Source organism: Pelodiscus sinensis, chromosome 20, assembly GCF_049634645.1.
Source record: "Pelodiscus sinensis isolate JC-2024 chromosome 20, ASM4963464v1, whole genome shotgun sequence".
Classification (NCBI taxonomy): Eukaryota; Metazoa; Chordata; order Testudines; family Trionychidae; genus Pelodiscus; species Pelodiscus sinensis.
The window spans coordinates 28,067,527-28,084,688 of NC_134730.1; the positions used below are offsets into that span (position 1 = coordinate 28,067,527).

A 17,162-nucleotide genomic window follows, 5' to 3' on the forward strand; every position below is an offset into this window, starting at 1 on the left:
CCTGGTTCATGTTATTGCAACAATTTTACGAGGAGCGAATCTCTCTGCCTGGGCCTCGCACTGCAGCCAAGATGCAGTGCAGTGGAAGTGCTGAAGTCATGGCCAGGATTAGCAGGGTTTATGTAATTCGACCACCCAGAATCCTCTGCCCTCCCGTTTTCTCAGTTTCAAGCAGAATGAGCTGACTTCTGATCGCTTCCACACGGGGCTTCCACGCAGTCGCAACCACACGGCACCACGCCGGGGCTGCACGAGGTTGACAAAACGGCCATACTCCCCAAGAACTTGCCGAACTCCGTGCAGGGTCAAGTTCTCTGCCCAGAGCAGTATTCTCAATGCTCTCTGCTGCTTAACACCCCGGCGCACAGGTGCAATGCCGTGTTCTCTTTGCAAACTGATTGGATTTGATCTTCCATAAATCAAGTCCAGTTTGATGGTCTGAAACTGAGCCAGTGAGTTAGAGTGGAAATTAATCCCTGCGTTTTCAGAGCAAGGGCTGTGCAGCAAAGCTAAACGCATCATTTAAATGCAATCAAGATGGGCTCACAGTCATTTTCTCTCTATTTGCTCCAGAAATGACTGGGTTTCTCTCTCTCTGCTTCCTTTAGGGAGCAACATCTCCATGCGAAGTACCAGAACGGAACAAACCCTGCTCCTCTTTTACCTGTGGCTTGTTTTCCACTTCACGTCTTGGGCGCCCTGTAGCTCCCAGAAGTTAGCAGGAGCCACTGGGCCCTGGGTTCCTTAATGCTCCAGAACTGGCACTTCTAGAAGGGGAGTGAGGCACAGAATTCCAGCCAGGAAGGGTGTTATAAGAATATCAGGGTTGCTTAGTTAAACAACCCACCCTGAGGAAATGTCCAAAAAGTTGCCTGCATAATCTGCTCTTTACCCTTTTTTGGGGAGATTGCCTGTCTCCTAGGATTGGAAGGGACCTTGAAAGGTCATTGAGTCCAGTCTCCTGCCTTCACAGCAGGACCAAGCACCATCCCCAACAAATTTTTGCCCCAAATGGCTTCCGCAAGGATTGAACTCACGACCCTGGGTTTAGCAGGCCAATGCTCAAACCACTGAGCTATTCCTCCCTTCTGTGCACATGCAAAATAGCAGTCTCCCCAATGCCAGTGACACCCAGTGAACCCAATGCAGCGCAGTATTTTCCTTCCCACTAGGGATCTTAACTATCCCTGAAATGTTAGCGGTTACGTGTTTACCTGCGGGGGCAGGGAGAGAGGAGGCAGGCGGCTCGGTGGAGCCGGCATGTGCAAACGCCCGGCTTTTAAGCTGGCTCCCCGTGCATGTCGGCTCCTGCTTGCCCACCCTTCCATGATGCAATGTGTGAGGCAGCAAGAAGGGAGGGCAGGGGGCTCTGTGGAGCTGGCTCCTGCTTGCTCCCCCCACGTTGTCTCTGTTACAGAGGCAATAAGGGGGGTGCACATAGGCGATGGGATTGACCAGTAAGCCCAGGCTCGTCAGTGAATCGTGTAGTCGACTACACCTGGACATCCCTACCGCACACCAAGGATTTGTCTACGCTTGGAGTGTTACAGTGGCACAAGTGCAGCCATATTGCTTTAGCGTCAACTCAGACACTGCCTACAGGCCCTCCCACCAGCAGGTGTGGCGCCCAAGACAGCTTCCTCCATCCCACACCCGCCTCTCCCTGCCCCTACGCCACTTCCAACCCACCCCTCTAAAACTCTGCCCCCGCCCCGACTCTCCTTCCTCCCCCATTCCACCCCTGCTCTGCCTCACCCCCATTCCATCCTCTCCTCCTAAACCTCCTCCCCGAGCAACATGGCCTGAGGGGAGAGCAGACAGAGGGGCTGGCAGCGGGGGTTGGGCCCCTCCCCACACTTCTTAGAGCCGGCGGGAAGCAGAGCCAGCTGGCCCCAGCCTGCTCTGCTGGCTCTCAGCCCTGTCACTCCGCTTCCCCCTGCCAGGGAACGTACACAAGTTCTGTGCTGCTGCTAAAGTTGACTTGGTACTTGACAAGCGCAGCCTTCGAATGCTCAGAACTCAGCCAAATCCAAACCACAACTCTCCAAGGCCTTTCTCCTGAGCGAGCAACAGCCGGAATGCATCTTCTACCCCGGCCATTTCCGGCCTTGAGCTGATCGAGACCCTCATTACATTCTGCTTTTTCTTTAAAAAAGAAAAAGTAATTTTGTTTCATGCATGTGAAATACTCAAACTATAATAATCACTCCCCGTCCACAAACCAATGTTGCTTTTTGATTGGCTGTCGACGGTGATTTATTATATTAATAAGACACCCCTCTTGTGAGCAACTATCCTAGAAAGTAGACAAATGTTTTTAATAAGCATCGAGAGGCAAAACATTACCCGTCTTTAAATGGCACAATCTGCCGCCACTAATTCTCTCTTTTTCCCTTTATAAACGTACTTACCATTGTCTGCGCTTAGAAACAAGACCTTGAAACTCATCTTGACCAAAGCCAACCTTTGTAGACAGCCCAGATGTTTGAAGTTTAATCTGGCAACTAAACCCCACAGGTCACAAAGACTTCCCAATACATTACTGGCTTTTGCCAAGAGAAAATTACTTACACTAGCAGTAGAACTGATGAAGCACTGGACCAACGATTTTATTTCCTCTTAGAGAGGCACATAAAAAAAATGAAGATACTTGGAAACCTGCCTACAGTGTAACTAGTTTTATAAAACACCGACACACAGCCAATTAGCTTGCACCATTACCCTATAGTGATATTTAAACAACACACCATATGCTTCGAGGGGGAGCAGTGGGGGGGGATTGTTACTGTTTAGGATGGGAGGAATTTCCTACACATCCATCTACTTAAAGTAAAGAACCAGTAGATGTTTATAAAAGCAGGCACCCAGAGGTATTCCTCTGTCCATTTCCTGTTAGAGCACCATCGTATTATTGATTTGTGTGACAGACACACACTGTAACTCAACGAAAGCCCTCCCTCCCCAACAGTAGTTACAAGGTAAGGCTGCTTGGGGGTAGACTGTTCCTCTGCAGAACATTGAGTTGAGTAAAACAAACTTCTAAAAATGAAGAAATGCACAGTTAAGATAGCCCATGTAACCTTAACTCTGCTCTTTTTTCAACAGATCCCGCTTTGTTCCAGTTAACACTCGCACTCTTTGCTCTTTCTACCCTACAGGTGCTGAAATGTACAAGCTCCGCACCTCCTCTTACAACCGATTCACTCTCACCCACAGAATTTCATTTAATCCAATCAATGCCAACATCCCTGTACCCTTTTCGAGCAATGGATAAATACACCTAGTCACATGGGCCCCTGGTACCGTATGTTTCAGGAGGTTCCAGATCCCGGTGTGCACCTACAGGCATGTATGCAGTAGCTTCCCAGAAAGACCACCACACAGGTACAACTAACCCCTTACCATGCAGGCCCAAATTCTGCCTCCCTAATATAACGTAGGCCACCTAACGCCCTGACGGCATTCAAGTGTATGCATATAATTCCCTGGGCTACTGCCTGCTCCAGGGGAACACGGGGAAGGAAGAACCGACAGCCCTTTTTTCCTCCCTTTGTCCTTCAGCTGAGCTAGAGGGAATCCTGGGGGTGACAGTGAATGGGCTGGAAAAGGAGCTGTCGAGCGCGTACATTTGAGCCCCGCTGGGACAGGCAAAGCAAAGGGGTATGTGGTAACAGGCACAGGGAGCCCTGTGGAAAGAGCAGAGTTAAGGTGCAACTGTAGTTGTGTATTTCCTAGATCTCAGAAGTTTGAGTTGTGCTCCAACTTGTCTGCAAGGGGCTACTTGCTACTAAGCACCCTAACTCTGTATTAGCATAGATCTTTTGCTACCCAATTTCCCATTTTTTTTTAAACAGGAAAAATCCACTATTGGGAGACAACTGTATACACCGAGTCCAGGAAACTGCATAATGAGCCAGTCAGTCTGCCTGTCCCTCTCCACGCCATGTTCCTATTAGCGGGGCCCCACCAGTCCTGCGTTGGTCTGCCTCCCCATCCATGCCTTTGACCCCACTATCTGCACTCCCCCATCCAACCTGGCCCCTTCCTCACTACTAGACCCAGCAGCCTTCAACCCTGACAGGGAATGCATCTCCCTATGGGTACGTCTAGACTACATGCCTGTCGCCAGAGGCATGGAGATTAGGCTACCAGACATAGGAAAATGAAGCGGCGATTTAAATAATCGCCGCTTCATTTAAATTTACATGGCTGCCGCGCTGAGCTGACAAACAGCTGATCAGCTGTTTGTTGGCTCAGCGCGATAGTCTGGACGCGCGGGTGGCGACATCAAAGGCATTTGTTGACCACCCAGGTATGCCTCCTGGGATGAGGTTTACCTGGGTGGTCGACAAATACCTTTGATGTCGCCACCTGCGCGTCCAGACTATCGCACTGAGCCGACAAACAGCTGATCAGCTGGGCTCAGAGTGGGGACTGTAAATTTAAATGAAGCGGCGATTATTTAAATCGCCGCTTCATTTTCCTACATCTGGTAGCCTAATCTACATGCCTCTGGCGACAGAGGCATGTAGTCTAGACGTACTCTACCATCTGCATTTCCTGGCATACAAACATTTCTATTGCCAGTACTTCTCCCCTCCTTCCACCGACTCCCATGCACTGCCTGGAGCAAAGGACAATGAAGTTTTAGTGCAACAGTGTTGCACAAGAGTTAGAGGCTGGTTTGTGGCAGGGTGCCAAGAGAAATCATAGACATTTCTGCTCCAAAATACTGACAGCGTCATGTTCAAACGGTCCTCTGAGCCCTATCCAAGACATGTAAAGGGGTCAGAGTTCCTAACATTTCTACACCACACAGCACCCATTTTCCGGTCAGCCACAAACGCTCCCATTTTGCAGTTCATGGTGTGTGAACCCGCAGTAGTAGCTTTCATATCCTTGCTGCGGCAATCTCTCACTCAGCCAAACCAGAGAAAGCTATTCGCCGCAGGTCACATTTCACAGACTGTCCAGAACTGCTCTCCTACATTGCCCGAGGTGTGCAAGAGGAACGAGGGGCCAGATGGCTTCTAGACAAGGCAATCCCCAGTGTCTGGGACATCTCAGCCTCTCCAGTTGTCATTTAGATGCTACAAAATGGGTAAAGTGCGATGCCAATTTCCTTCCATTCCCACACACTTCTGCAGCCTTGCGATCACATCGGCAGTCCTGGCAACATACTTCTTTTGGCTCTCAGCCATCCAGGTTCTTGGGCTGTCTGTTCCAAACCCCTGCACACTGCATTTTTGAAAACACCATGTTAATCTGCCTGAGATCAGCAGGAGCCACCTGCCCTGCGTTCTCCAGGGCTCAGAAACTACCGATTTGCCCAAGCAAACAGCTTGCCAACCACCCATTCTGATTTACCATTCCTAACAGCAGCCACAACCCCCTTCCTGTCCGAACACCCGCACCTCTCCGCACACAAAGCCCTCTGTCTTCTGCCAACTCAATTTAAAAACACATTTTGTTCAGACCGGCAGCCAAGTTCACAGGAACCCCCCCCCCCCCCACAATACAACCCTGTTCGATTACAGCAGAGACAACTTGCAGCAAGCAACATGAGTTATTAAATCTTTCCTGAATAGGCTCACAGAAGTTTGGACGAGGAACGTCAATGGGGAGGTGTTCACCGAGGGAATGGCTTCAAAGAAACCCCCTCACGCCTGCTTTCTTTCCTGGTGCTTGTGCACTGTAAGCGGGCCAGGCTGCACACCTATGCAAGCAAAGAGTGGTCCTATGATACGGTTCACAGTGTGGGTCCGACAAAGGCTTGGTTGGCGCCATGCGCTGCCTTGGATAAAATTCAACAGATTGAGCCCATTTTGACATCACATCGATAGCCTGATCTCTTGCTCTGCGTAAACTAACCAAGCAACTGATCCATGCACATACCTAGTGAACTTTTGGAAAATGAGCAGGGTTTTTTTCAGGGCTTATATGCCCACAAACTCTGCTCAAATGACCGTAAATCTGGGTCCCTAACCCCACTCTGAGCCCTCCTGAGACACACTATGGTTCAAAAGAATCTGCAGTGTGGCAATTTTAAGAGGACTTAGCAAGGTGAACCTTAAACAACCCTAACATTAGGGCCACTCCCACGCCACCCTGATCATGCTACCGTCTGAGCACCTCAGAGGCGACCCAAAGACCCAGCCAGACTTGTGCCTCTCTCAATCTGCATGATGCCGCGCCTGCTGAATGAGTCAACTTAACATTGACTCTTGCAAGAAACGAAGCTGGACATGGAGTTAACAACTGTGTCCCGAGACCTTTTGAGGATGTTCTCTCAAAGGCCATGGCTTCCATTTTCGAGGTCATGCCAGGGTAGGAATTGCTCCTGGCAATCAGATATTGTAGCTAAAACTGAAATGAAAGATCCCTCTTCTAGAAAAGAACCGAAGGCTGCGTCTACCCTCCCCTCTCTTGCGCAAGAAAATATGCAAATGAAGCGAAGCGGTGAATATCGCCGTGCCTCATTTGCATACTTGAGCTGCCATTTTGCACAAGGGGCTTTTTGCGCAAAAGCCCCTTGCACAAAAACAGTGGCTCATTAAGTATGCAAATGAGGCACAGTGATATTCACGGCTTCGCCTCATTTGCATATTATCTTGCGCAAGAGAGAACAGTGTAGACGTAGCTTAAGAGTTTAGTGGCAGTTGCTGCTTCATGCCACTGAGGTATGTCTACACAGCAGTGTTATTCCGAAATAACATGGCCTGCGTCTACACACGAGCAGTTATTTCGACATAATGGCGAAATACTGTCGAGCTGGAAGACTGGTTCCTCTGACTCCTGTCACCCTCATTGTAGGAGGAGGAAGGGAAGTCGGGGGAAGAGTGCTGTGTCTCGAAATAACAGCTGTGTAGACAGCGCCAGAAGTTATTTCAACTTAAGCTACGCAATTAGCATATCTCAAACTGCGGAACTTATTTTGAGCTTAGCCGTGCTGTGTAGACGTGCTCCGACAGTCTGCATCTACATCCCTCTTAAAGGCCCTGCGTCTGCTGTTTTGCCCCAGCACAGGCTGTGGTGTATGGCTCAGACTGCACTTGATAGTGACCGGGGTGGAGGATACCCTCTGACTTGTGCACACATCTCGAAAAAGACTCGTCAGCAACACAACCACCCTCTGTCCTTCCTGTAATTTGTAATTTCTTTTAATAAACAAGGTGGTGGGAGTTTCGTCTGGGAGCTATTTCAGAGCCTCGGCTGCTGTCAACCCCCCTTTTCTGAGATAAAGGAGATTTTACAAGATGCCTGTGAGCCTGTCACAGCTCTAACGCTGCACTCAAGCAAGCAGGGTCAAACCTATCGTGGCGCGGAGGACATGCTCTGCTGACGCTGGGATTAAATAGTCTTCGCTTAAGGCGCGTTCGCAACAATTTCCTCTGCTTGTTTTAAGCATCAGCACAGCCAGGCAAAGGTGGGAAGAAAGCTGCATCTTTAACCTTGCTGCCGGAATGTCGGGGCTTCCTTACACAGCAGAAAGCGAGGGATGTTTATTCTAACAATCTAGGTGGTTCTACTGTTCTCTGGCCTGGCAGTGAGGAATGATTAATCTCCAACGTTTTTCCAGGAAAGTGAACCTGACTACACCCCTGGCTGCCTGGCTCAGAACAAGATCATTTCTTGTCACAAGCACACACAAAACAAAGCTGGCTTGTAAAGAGGGACTTCCACGTCAAGCAAGTTTTAAAAGAGTTGCTAGAAAAGCTAGTACTGGGGTCGGACAGCATTTCTTTGCTATGTAACGACTGTAGACTACGGTGTCCCCGGGCGGATGTACACACGCCTCACGCCTGCACCTGCAACCAAGTCTTGTCTTTGCTTTGCTTACCAACTGCTTTGGAGGAGAGGGTCAGAATTCAAAATGATCTGGACAAACTGGAGAAATGGACTGAGGTCAACAGAATGAAGTTTAGTAAGGACAAATGCAAAGTGCTCCACTTAGGAAGGAACAATCCGTTTCACACACAGAGAATGGGAAGCGACTGTCTGGGAAGGAGTCCTGCAGAAAGGGATCTAGGGGTCAGACAAGTAGCTAAACATGAGTCAACAGTGTGACACTGCTGCAAAAAAAGCAAACATGATTCTGGGATGCATTAACAGGCGTGTTGTGAGCAAGACACGAGAAGTCATTTTCCCGCTCTGCTCTGGTTAGGCCTCAATTGAAGTATTGTGTCTAGTCTGGGCACCACATTTCTAGAAAGATGTGGAGAAACTGAAGAAGGTCCAGAGAAGAGCAACAAAAATGATAAAAGGTCTAGAGAACATGAGCTAGGAGGGAAAACTGAAAGAACTGGACTTGTTTAGTTTGGAAAGAAGAACTCTGAGAGGGGACATGAGAGCGGGTTTCAAGTACCTAAAAGGGTGTCATCCAGGAGGAGGGGGAAAAAGTGATTCTCCCTGGCCTCTGAGAACAGGACAAGAAACAATGGGCTTAAACTACAGCAAGGGAGGTTTAGGTTGGACATTAGCAGGGCTCACCAAGCGGCGGCGAGCCCCACTCGCCAGCTGCGCGGTTCAGCGCGCTGCGCATGCACTTACCGCACTGCGCGGCTGTGCCGGCTTGTAATCTACTTGTCAAAGGTGAGTACATTACACTAATTGTCGAGCCCTGGACATTAGGATAAACTTCCTACCTGTCAGGGTGGTTAAACACTGGAATAAATTGCCTGGAGAGGTTGTGAAATCTCCATCCCTGGAGATATTTAAGAGCATGTTCGATAACATCTGTCAGGGATGGTCTACATGGTGCTGGGTCCTGCCGTGAGGGCAGGGGACTGGACTTGATGACCTCTCAAGGTCCCTTCCAGTTCCAGTGTTCTGTGATTCTATCTCCCTGCCCACCCTCTTCCATCTTGCTTGTGAGACTCAGTTACCACTTGCCAGGCACGCTTAGTCTTCGGTGTGCTTGGTAGGTGTTAAATACAGGATAATTAAATCACTTCTCTGCTTAGCACAGCCACCTTATAGAAATCATTGCCATGTAACATTCAGCATCACAGCGTCACGGGAGAATTAAGCAAGAAGAAAGCAACAAGATGGGAGGGAGAAACCTCCTATTTGAACCCAAACGTTTCAGGCACCTAGTAAGGAAAAGGATGGGCAAAACGCAGTTACTTCCCATGCTGTGGAGCCCGCTGCTTTGGAACAAGCCCTCCCTCTACAACTCAGATCACGTAGGAGGCATCGGGCGTCAAGTTTCTTTGGCAGAATGTCCCGCCTCCCATTCCCTGCCTTAAAATCAGTCCTCGTTCTTGTGGCATCGCTGCAGAGATCAGAGCGTGGCCCAGTTACTCTGGTTAGTGGAGGGCTGGATTTCTGGCCGTGGCTAAGAATGTTAAGAGGCGGGTAATTGGCTTATCGTCATTAGTCGATGGGGGAAGGCGCTCAGTCCTGGCTCGCGCTGGTCCAGGAGCTACCCCCACTGCAGCCCTGCAGTTTAAATGTGGTAGGAGCTGGGCGTGCAGGCAGCCTGACTTCCATTACATTGAAACTGCAGAGCCACGGGGTCCCGGACCAGCGTGAGCCAGGACTGAGCCGGGCCCAGGTCCAGCAGCCCCTGTTCGGGGGGTACCCGTGGGGAGCTGGCACTCTCCATGGACAGGGGCTGCTGCTGGAGCAGCCTCTGCCTGTGGCAAGCCTGGGCCCACACAGAGAGGAGCTGCTTCGCGGCAACCTCCCCCCACCTCCAAGAGAGGTAGCAGCACAGCTGGGGAGGGCAGCGGTACTGTGGAGAACCAGCTTTTAAGCCTGCTCCCCCCAAGCACCGGCTCCTGTTCCCAACCCCCTTGCTCCCTCTGATACAGAGGCTGTGGTTGTGGGGGGGGGGGGGAGCAGTTGACAGCTTGAACACTCGCTTACATCCCTAGCTGTTACTCTGAGCTGCGTATAGACCGGGGCGTCTCCCAGTGGACGTAAGTGGAGCACATTCTGCCACTGGGATAGGCATCTCGGCTCAGCCATGGCATCTGCCCATCGGTCAGCAACGGAGAATTCAAAGCCTGAGAAGCTGCGGCCACGCTTGGCCTTTGCAGCCAGGCAGCGCTGCTTTGCTGACCCAAGCGGGGGCACCCACAAGCACGCTCTCCCCACACACTCGCACTCCTGCTTTGCATCCCTTTCTGCTCACACGGGGGGCGCTTTCCCTGGTAGCATGCCACTAACCCCTCCACTCCTGCGCCCACATGGTACAGGCAAGGTGGCACGGGGATCTAAAAAGCCGCAGGGATAGGGTGGGCGTGGGGTGGGCAACGCTCATATCACAGGATGATCACAAAGGGAACGAGGCGGGAGGGGCGAGTACGCGGCACCCACGTTCCCCGGAGTCGGTGTCCCGCCTGTCCACGTGGCCAAGAGAGGAGGGCTGCGATTGGAGGGAGGGAGAATATTACCTTCATGACCGGCTGAGCAAAATACTTGGCGCTCCAGTCACAGAACCCTGTCTGCATGGTGGCGGAAATGAAGATTTTGTGTCCAACGGCATCGTCTGCGTCGTCCGTGGTCTGCCCAGGAAGAGAAGCGAACACGGAGGGAAACAGTTTTGCCTCATGATCCTGTCCTCTCCCACTCAGAGCGCTGGCTCCCCTCCCAGGACCCATGCGCCACGCAGATCACCGGGCGGCTTCAAGCGAGAGGAGCAGCCGAGAGACGGACGCTGAAAGGTGCCGCTGCGACGCGAGATCTGGAAAGAACAGCCCCTCGGGGAGAGCGCTTGGACGCTACCCGCAGCGCGGGTTCCCTGAACTATCAGGGCCTCTGGGCACAACTATCCTGTGAGTAGGACGTGATGGCACCGGCTCCTCTCCATGGCCTGGCTGAGCTGGCACAGGGCACAGCTGGGGATGGGGAATGTGATTCAAGAAACCCCCGCAGCCCACAGGTTGGTACAAGGGCCAGCCTAGGCGCAGCCATTAAAAAGGGGTGACCAGGCATGTGGGAGCAGGGGGCACAGGCCTCTCAAGCCTACTCCAGTGCTTTACAGTTGTGCCCGCCTTCGGGACTGGGTGGCGACGTGGATTCGTGGTGGGATCTGCCAGTTGCCACTTGAAGTGGCTGACATGAGTCTGGTCCCTCCTGCCTGGCTGGGTGCCCAAGCCATTCCCATCCGATTGCTGGGTGGTGGCTTACGGGAGGGAAGTGACTTGCGGGAGGGTGGGGGGCTCCAATTCCTAGCAGCCAGGTGCCCACCTCACGGAGAGCTGGCAGCCTTGGCAGAGGCACCAGGAAGGCTGACTTCCCCTCTTCTCCCTGGAGGCCCTGCCAGGGCTGCAGCTGTGCAGAGAGCAAGTCAGTCTCCAGGGCTGGCCCTGGGGCGTGTTCTAACACAAGGAACCTGCTGCCCCCGCCACCCCGGCTCTCTCACACGTGGCCAGTTTGGCAGCCTCTGCGAAGGAACCTCCAACGATCCAAGGTCAGAGGGAAATGAACCGGCTGAATGGCCTAAAATCTGCCCTGCACCCACCTGGCTCTGGCCAGTGCCGGCAACGTGTCGGGTTCGTAAAGCCCTCGCGGAGCCCATCGGGGTTCCTTCTGACACAGAGACAGCCTCTCGCTTCCCCCCACCGCCGGCAGCTCTAGCTCAGCGGGACGGGGGTGGGGGTTCCCATAGCGACGTAGGGATACTTGCACCCGCTCGCCTTGGGCAAGTGCTAAACAGATGGTCGAGCCACGAACGGACCCTCGCGGCCAGACCCGTGTGCTCCCCCACCCGGAGCTGCTATGGGTTGTTCTAGCTGAAGGGACTCGATGGAGAACACGTGTTTGTCCTGACAGAGGCTGAATCTCTCCTCTGGCGCACTCTGGTCTGGCATGATTTTAGTGAGCTGGATGGCTACTTATCAGGGGCAAAGCTTGTTTCCAGCCCCCAGGCCTGGCTCGCAGGCTCTGCGTTAGTTCTAATTGACCCTAAATGTCTCCTAAGAGCCCCGCAAGCAATGGGAGTGTTGCCAGTGTTGGAGCTAGACAATATTGACCTCCCATGGTTCGGCAAATTCTCTGGCTCAGCACCAGGGGGTTCTAAAGACTTGTGACCTACAACTGCGTGACAACGGCTGCTCCTTTGGGAGGGCCTTGTGGAAAGGAGCTGACATTTTCTGCTGCAAGGAAGGAGCCTGGCGCCAGGCCTCTGAGAATTCCTCTGAAACTTTGTTCATTAAGGCGAGGTAGCAGCCTAATTTATGTAAAGTGGCTGACTGTTTACAGAACAATAAATAACCTTTTCCAATTAAACACTTCTCTGCATCTGCAGCGAGGAACGTCACCTCAAGAGCCACAAAGCGACATTTATCCTCGAGACAAGGAAAAACGATCCATTTCATTTTTTACGTTATTGATGTTGTCAGGATTAGGGGAAACTAAATGAGTCAGTGGCAGCGGCAAAAAGCGAAGCGGGATATTTATAAAGGAGGAGAGCAAAGAACAGTCTGTGACAAACAGTGCACAAGGCGGGGGGGCCACAGCGAGGCGGAAGAGCCATTTTACCTGATCTGGCCCTTTGTCAAACATTTTCCGTGTCCTGGGGAACTGGTGGGAGTGGGGGGTGTACTGGGCCCCGAGATTGCCGACGTTCGAAGGTCTTGCGGATGGGATGTCCCGGCTGACTGGCTGCTTCGTCACGTCGTTTGTCAGGCTGGAGATGCTTGTGCTGGCCGTCGGAGGGGACCCTCTAACATTGGGAAAGAACACAGGGACAAACGTGGCATCGAAGCCCGGCCTTGCCCTCACTTTCTGACCCAAGTGATGAGCAGCTGCCGAAACTCCGGCTCCTCTGCACGGGGCGGTGCAAGAGGGGAACCGTTTAAACGGTTAACTGATCAGCTTGTCAGTTTCTGTTCTGGTTACACGACGGCTCTCAGCTCCGCTCCTAGGAAGCCTGCGGTGTGTAACCACTAAGCTTTTTTAATGGTGACCCGGTTACATTACTAACCTTTTTTTTTTTTTTTCCCCCACATCCCTACTCCGGAGGGAGATGCAACCAAACCATGGCTTCCACCTCGGAGAAATGACCTGTTTCCCACTAAGGGGGAAAAACCCATCGGCCGGGGGAAGACTAAGGCTAGACTGGAAATCTGGGTGCTGGAGAATGGCATGCCCTCGACATCACGTATCTGGGCCACCCCTTCATCTTTCCTTCGCAAGGGGTTTTAACTTGGAGAGAGACAAGTTTGGTTTTTAAGGCTTTCCAGTGGTCCTCAACCTTTCGTGGCTGCTGGGCGCCCAGGGGCAGGGTCGCTCATGTGCCGCGCTTCCGGAGGTGGGGGCTGCCCACGCGGCCTACGCCGGCACCACGCATGTGCCGTGCGCCAGGGATAGGGGCCGCCCACACACCCTGAGCCCAGGGCTGGCACCACACATGTGCCACGCACCGGGGCCGGGGCCAGCCCAGATGTTTCAGTGGGCGCACATAAATGCCCCAGCGGGTGCCATGGCGCCCGTGGGCACCGCGTTGGGGACCACTGCTTTAGACTTCCCTGGCACGGACTTCAAAATATAAACTACGCGTCTGTGCCGACCTAAGCGCAGGCCCAGAGACTGAAACAGCTGTGCTCAGTGGGAACACGCCGGTCCCCAGGGCCACGACAATTCCCATGAACTCAGTCAAGGCACCTTTGGCCAAAGCACGTTAATAGCGAGTCTAGTTGACCAAGGATGTCAGGGGCCATGTCGGCTGCAGCGTATCAGGCCGAGAGAACCTGATGTTTATCCTGTTACAAGGCCAGTGAAACACCGACTCATTCCACGTTTGTGCCCCTGTTCCGCTGGGCGGTTTTCTGGCAGGACACGTTAGCAGGGCTGCAAGATCCAAACAGCCAATCGCTGGTTTCCACGGGGGGGGGGGGGGGGAGAGAGGGAGGATGGGGTTGGAAAGCTCATTTTGAAAGCTCAGATTTGCCCATGTCATTCTTGCCCTGGATCACTTTAGACGCAGCCTCTGCTGTGGATCAAGCAACCCTGGGTCCTCACCGTCTCTAAGCGGTGAGAAGGCAGATCAGTTCTGCGGGAAAACACAGGGCCCATTTTCCCAGCTCAAAGGGTGAGGAACGAGAGCATTTATCCTGCCGTCAGCGTGCCAGGCCGCCCCTTGTCCAGATAAGGGTGGCAGCAGGAAATCCCCAGCTTTTTACAGAGATTTCCCCTTTCCCAGTGTTCTGGGCACTGCGGGGTAGAAAGCTACCGAGCGTTCTGCTGGGCCCCCCATCTGCGTCTCGGTTCACTGGGGTGGCCGAATGGTTAGTGCATGGATCCGCACAGCTGTAATTGGCAAGGAAATACCGTTTCAGAGGCCACTTACCCCACTTGGTGGATGTGCATGCCCTTGTTGGTGGGGCTGGCGGGGGCAGACTGTGTGAGGGAGGCGCTGTCGAGGATGCGCTGGGGACGGGCATTTACTGTTGCCTAGGAAAAATCAAAGGATTCAACAACCGAGAAGGGGCCAACAGCAACTGCAGTTATTTATTCTCCAATAAAATCTCATGTCCCAGGTTAAATGTGATTAAACTACCAGAGCGGGGCGTATCACGGCCTCCTGAACAGCTCCCATCCAACCACTATTGGATTAGTAAACCTCTTGGTCTGTCAGGAAACCTGTATCGGAAAAGGCCCTTCTGCCACGTGCTGGGGAAAGGCTTTTGAGTGACACCTAATCCTTTCCCATGATTAAATTACCAGCTAAGATCTCCACTGCCAATGGGCGAGTAGCAAGCTTAGGGGTTACCTTGTAGCAATGAGCTTTCTTCCTCTCTCGTCTCAGGAAAGAAACGATTTCCTATCACACTCAAAACTGACCCTCTCAGCAAAAGTTCCAATCCAGATTTCTCACTCCTGAACGAGCTTTCCCTGCCAGTAGAGCTGTGACCCAAGGGTTCTTCCCAGCTTCCTTCTGTTGCGTGGCAAAGCTCCCGCCGCGCCCCGTGGGTCCCGTGTTACCGGCAGATGGTGTTTGCCTCAGAGGCTCGCTGTGGCCCGCCACACGGCCCCTCTCCCTTTCCAAGAGGCAGGGACGGCGGCTAACTGAGCCATCCTCCTGACAGGCTAGTTTGTGCCTTTGGGGTGAAAACCCCTCTGCAGTCCTGGGCTCCCTTCTCAGGGGCAGTCTCTGTGTTGGCGTGGGGGGAACCTGGGCCTGCCCACTACCGCAGGTTCCGGCCCAGCAGCAACAGATAGGGAGGGTTTTGCTTCCACTCTGGCAGCTTTTTCCCTGGGCCACTTCCCCAAACAATCCCTCCCAGAACCTTCCCTCTGGTGCCTGCTAGTCCGTCCTCAGCTCTCACCCACAGCGCTCTTCTGTACCGCACTGCCTCCTTCCGGTCCGACACGCTGTCTTCCCCCCTCCTTACTTTGGGGCAACCTTTTAAAGCAGCCCCACAGGGTTTAATTGGCTGCAGGTATTTTTTAGCTTGCTCCCTCCAGCAAGTCATTAGCTAGCCTCAGGTGTCGGCCTGCCTTCATTTCCTGGTAGCGGGCTGTGAGTTTATTCGGGGAAGAGAAAGCTATTTTCCAAAGGCCCAGTATACCTGCCCTCCATTAGAGTGCGGCAGCCTGCTGGTTTGCGTCTGTCTGTTTCTAGGTCTGAATAATAATTATTGAACATCTACACCTTGAAGAGTAAGAGGACCAAAAAAAGCCAGCGTGGCTAAACAGAGCCAAAGCACAGTGGTTACAGGCAAAAAGGCATCCTTTAAAAGTTGGAAGTCAAATCCTATTGGAGAAAAGAGAAAGGAGCATAAACTCTGGTAAGTCAAGTGTATCAGTATATTTAGGCAGTCGGAGAGAATTTGAGAAGCAACTAGCAAAAGATGCCAAAACGAACAACGAAAATATTTTTAAAGTACAACAGAAGCAGGAAGGCTGCTACACGCTCAGTCGGGCCGCAGGACAATCAACATGCTAAAACAGCATTCAAGGAAGGAAAAAACCCTCCATGGCTAAATGAATTTTTTGCATCGGTCTTCATTACAGAGGACGTGAGGGCGATTCCCACATATGAGCCATTCTTAGTTGGTGACAAATCTGAGGAACAGTCCCAGATTAAGGAATTGATAGAGGTGGCTTTGGAATAAACAAATAAATTAAATAGTAATGAGTCACCAGGACCCGATGGTATTTACCCGAGAGTCCTAAAGGAACTCATGTATGAAATTGCAGAACTATTATCTGTAACTGATCATTTCAATCAGCTTATGTAGCTGATGACTCGAAGATGGCTAATGCGATGCCATTTAAAAAAAAAAAGGCTCCAGAGGCAATCCTGGCAACTACAGGCTGGTAAGCCTACCTCAGTACCAGGCAAACTGATAGGAAAGAACAGAATTATGTGACACACCGATGAACACAATTTGCTGTGGAAAGGCATGATGGCTTCTGTGTAGGGAAATCAAGCCATACCAATCATCAGAATTCTCTGACAGGGTCAACCAACATGTGGACGAGGATGATCCAGTGGGTAAAGTGTATCTGGGTTTTCAAAAAGCCTTTGACAAGGTCCGTCACTAAAGGCTCTGAAGAAAACTAAGCTGTCATGGGACAAGAGATAAGGTCTGGTTAAAAGATAGGAAACAAAGGATAGGAATAAACAGTTTTCAGAAATGGAGAGAAAAATAGTGGGGTTTCCCCCCAGGGATCTGTACTGGAACCAGTACTGTTCTACCAATTTGCAAATGATCTGGTAAAAGGGGTTAATGGAGGAGGGGCAAAGTTGGCAGAAGACAGACGGTTCAGTCCAAAGCTGACGGCACCGAGTTACAAGCGGCTTTCACAAAACTGGGTGACTGGGCACCAAAAATGGCAGATGAATTCAATGTTGATAAGTGCAAAGCGATGCCCATTGGAAAACGTCATCCCGGCTATGCATACAAAACGACGAGGTCTAAATGAGCTGAAAAAACTCCAGGAAGAGATCTGGGGGTCACTGTGGATAGCTTTCTGAACATATTCGTTCAATGTGCAGCAGCAATCAAGAAAGCAAACAGAATGTGAGGAGCCATTAGGAAAGGGATAGATAATAAGACTGTAAAATGTCACTTTAGAAATCCCCGGCACCTTGACTACTACATGCAGCTTTGGTCATCTCAGCCAAGATACATCAGAATGGAAAATGTACAGAAAAAGGGCGCAAAAAGGATTCTGGGTAGGGCAGTTTTCACACTGGAGTGGTG

At 51.8% G+C, this 17,162-nt stretch overlaps 1 protein-coding gene across 6 annotated transcripts in view; it reads right to left on the reverse strand.

Moving 5' to 3' along the window:
* The window catches only part of RPTOR (regulatory associated protein of MTOR complex 1), a 308,767-nt gene that overhangs the window by 47,799 nt on the left and 243,806 nt on the right, over nt 1-17,162 (reverse strand). For all 6 annotated transcript variants that reach the window (XM_075904089.1, XM_075904088.1, XM_075904087.1 and 3 more), the window contains 3 exons: nt 14,300-14,403; nt 12,490-12,673; nt 10,401-10,511 (listed from right to left, as the gene is read on the reverse strand). In XM_075904089.1, the coding sequence (XP_075760204.1) occupies nt 10,401-10,511; nt 12,490-12,673; nt 14,300-14,403 (399 nt within the window). The remainder of the gene's footprint in view (nt 1-10,400; nt 10,512-12,489; nt 12,674-14,299; nt 14,404-17,162) is intronic.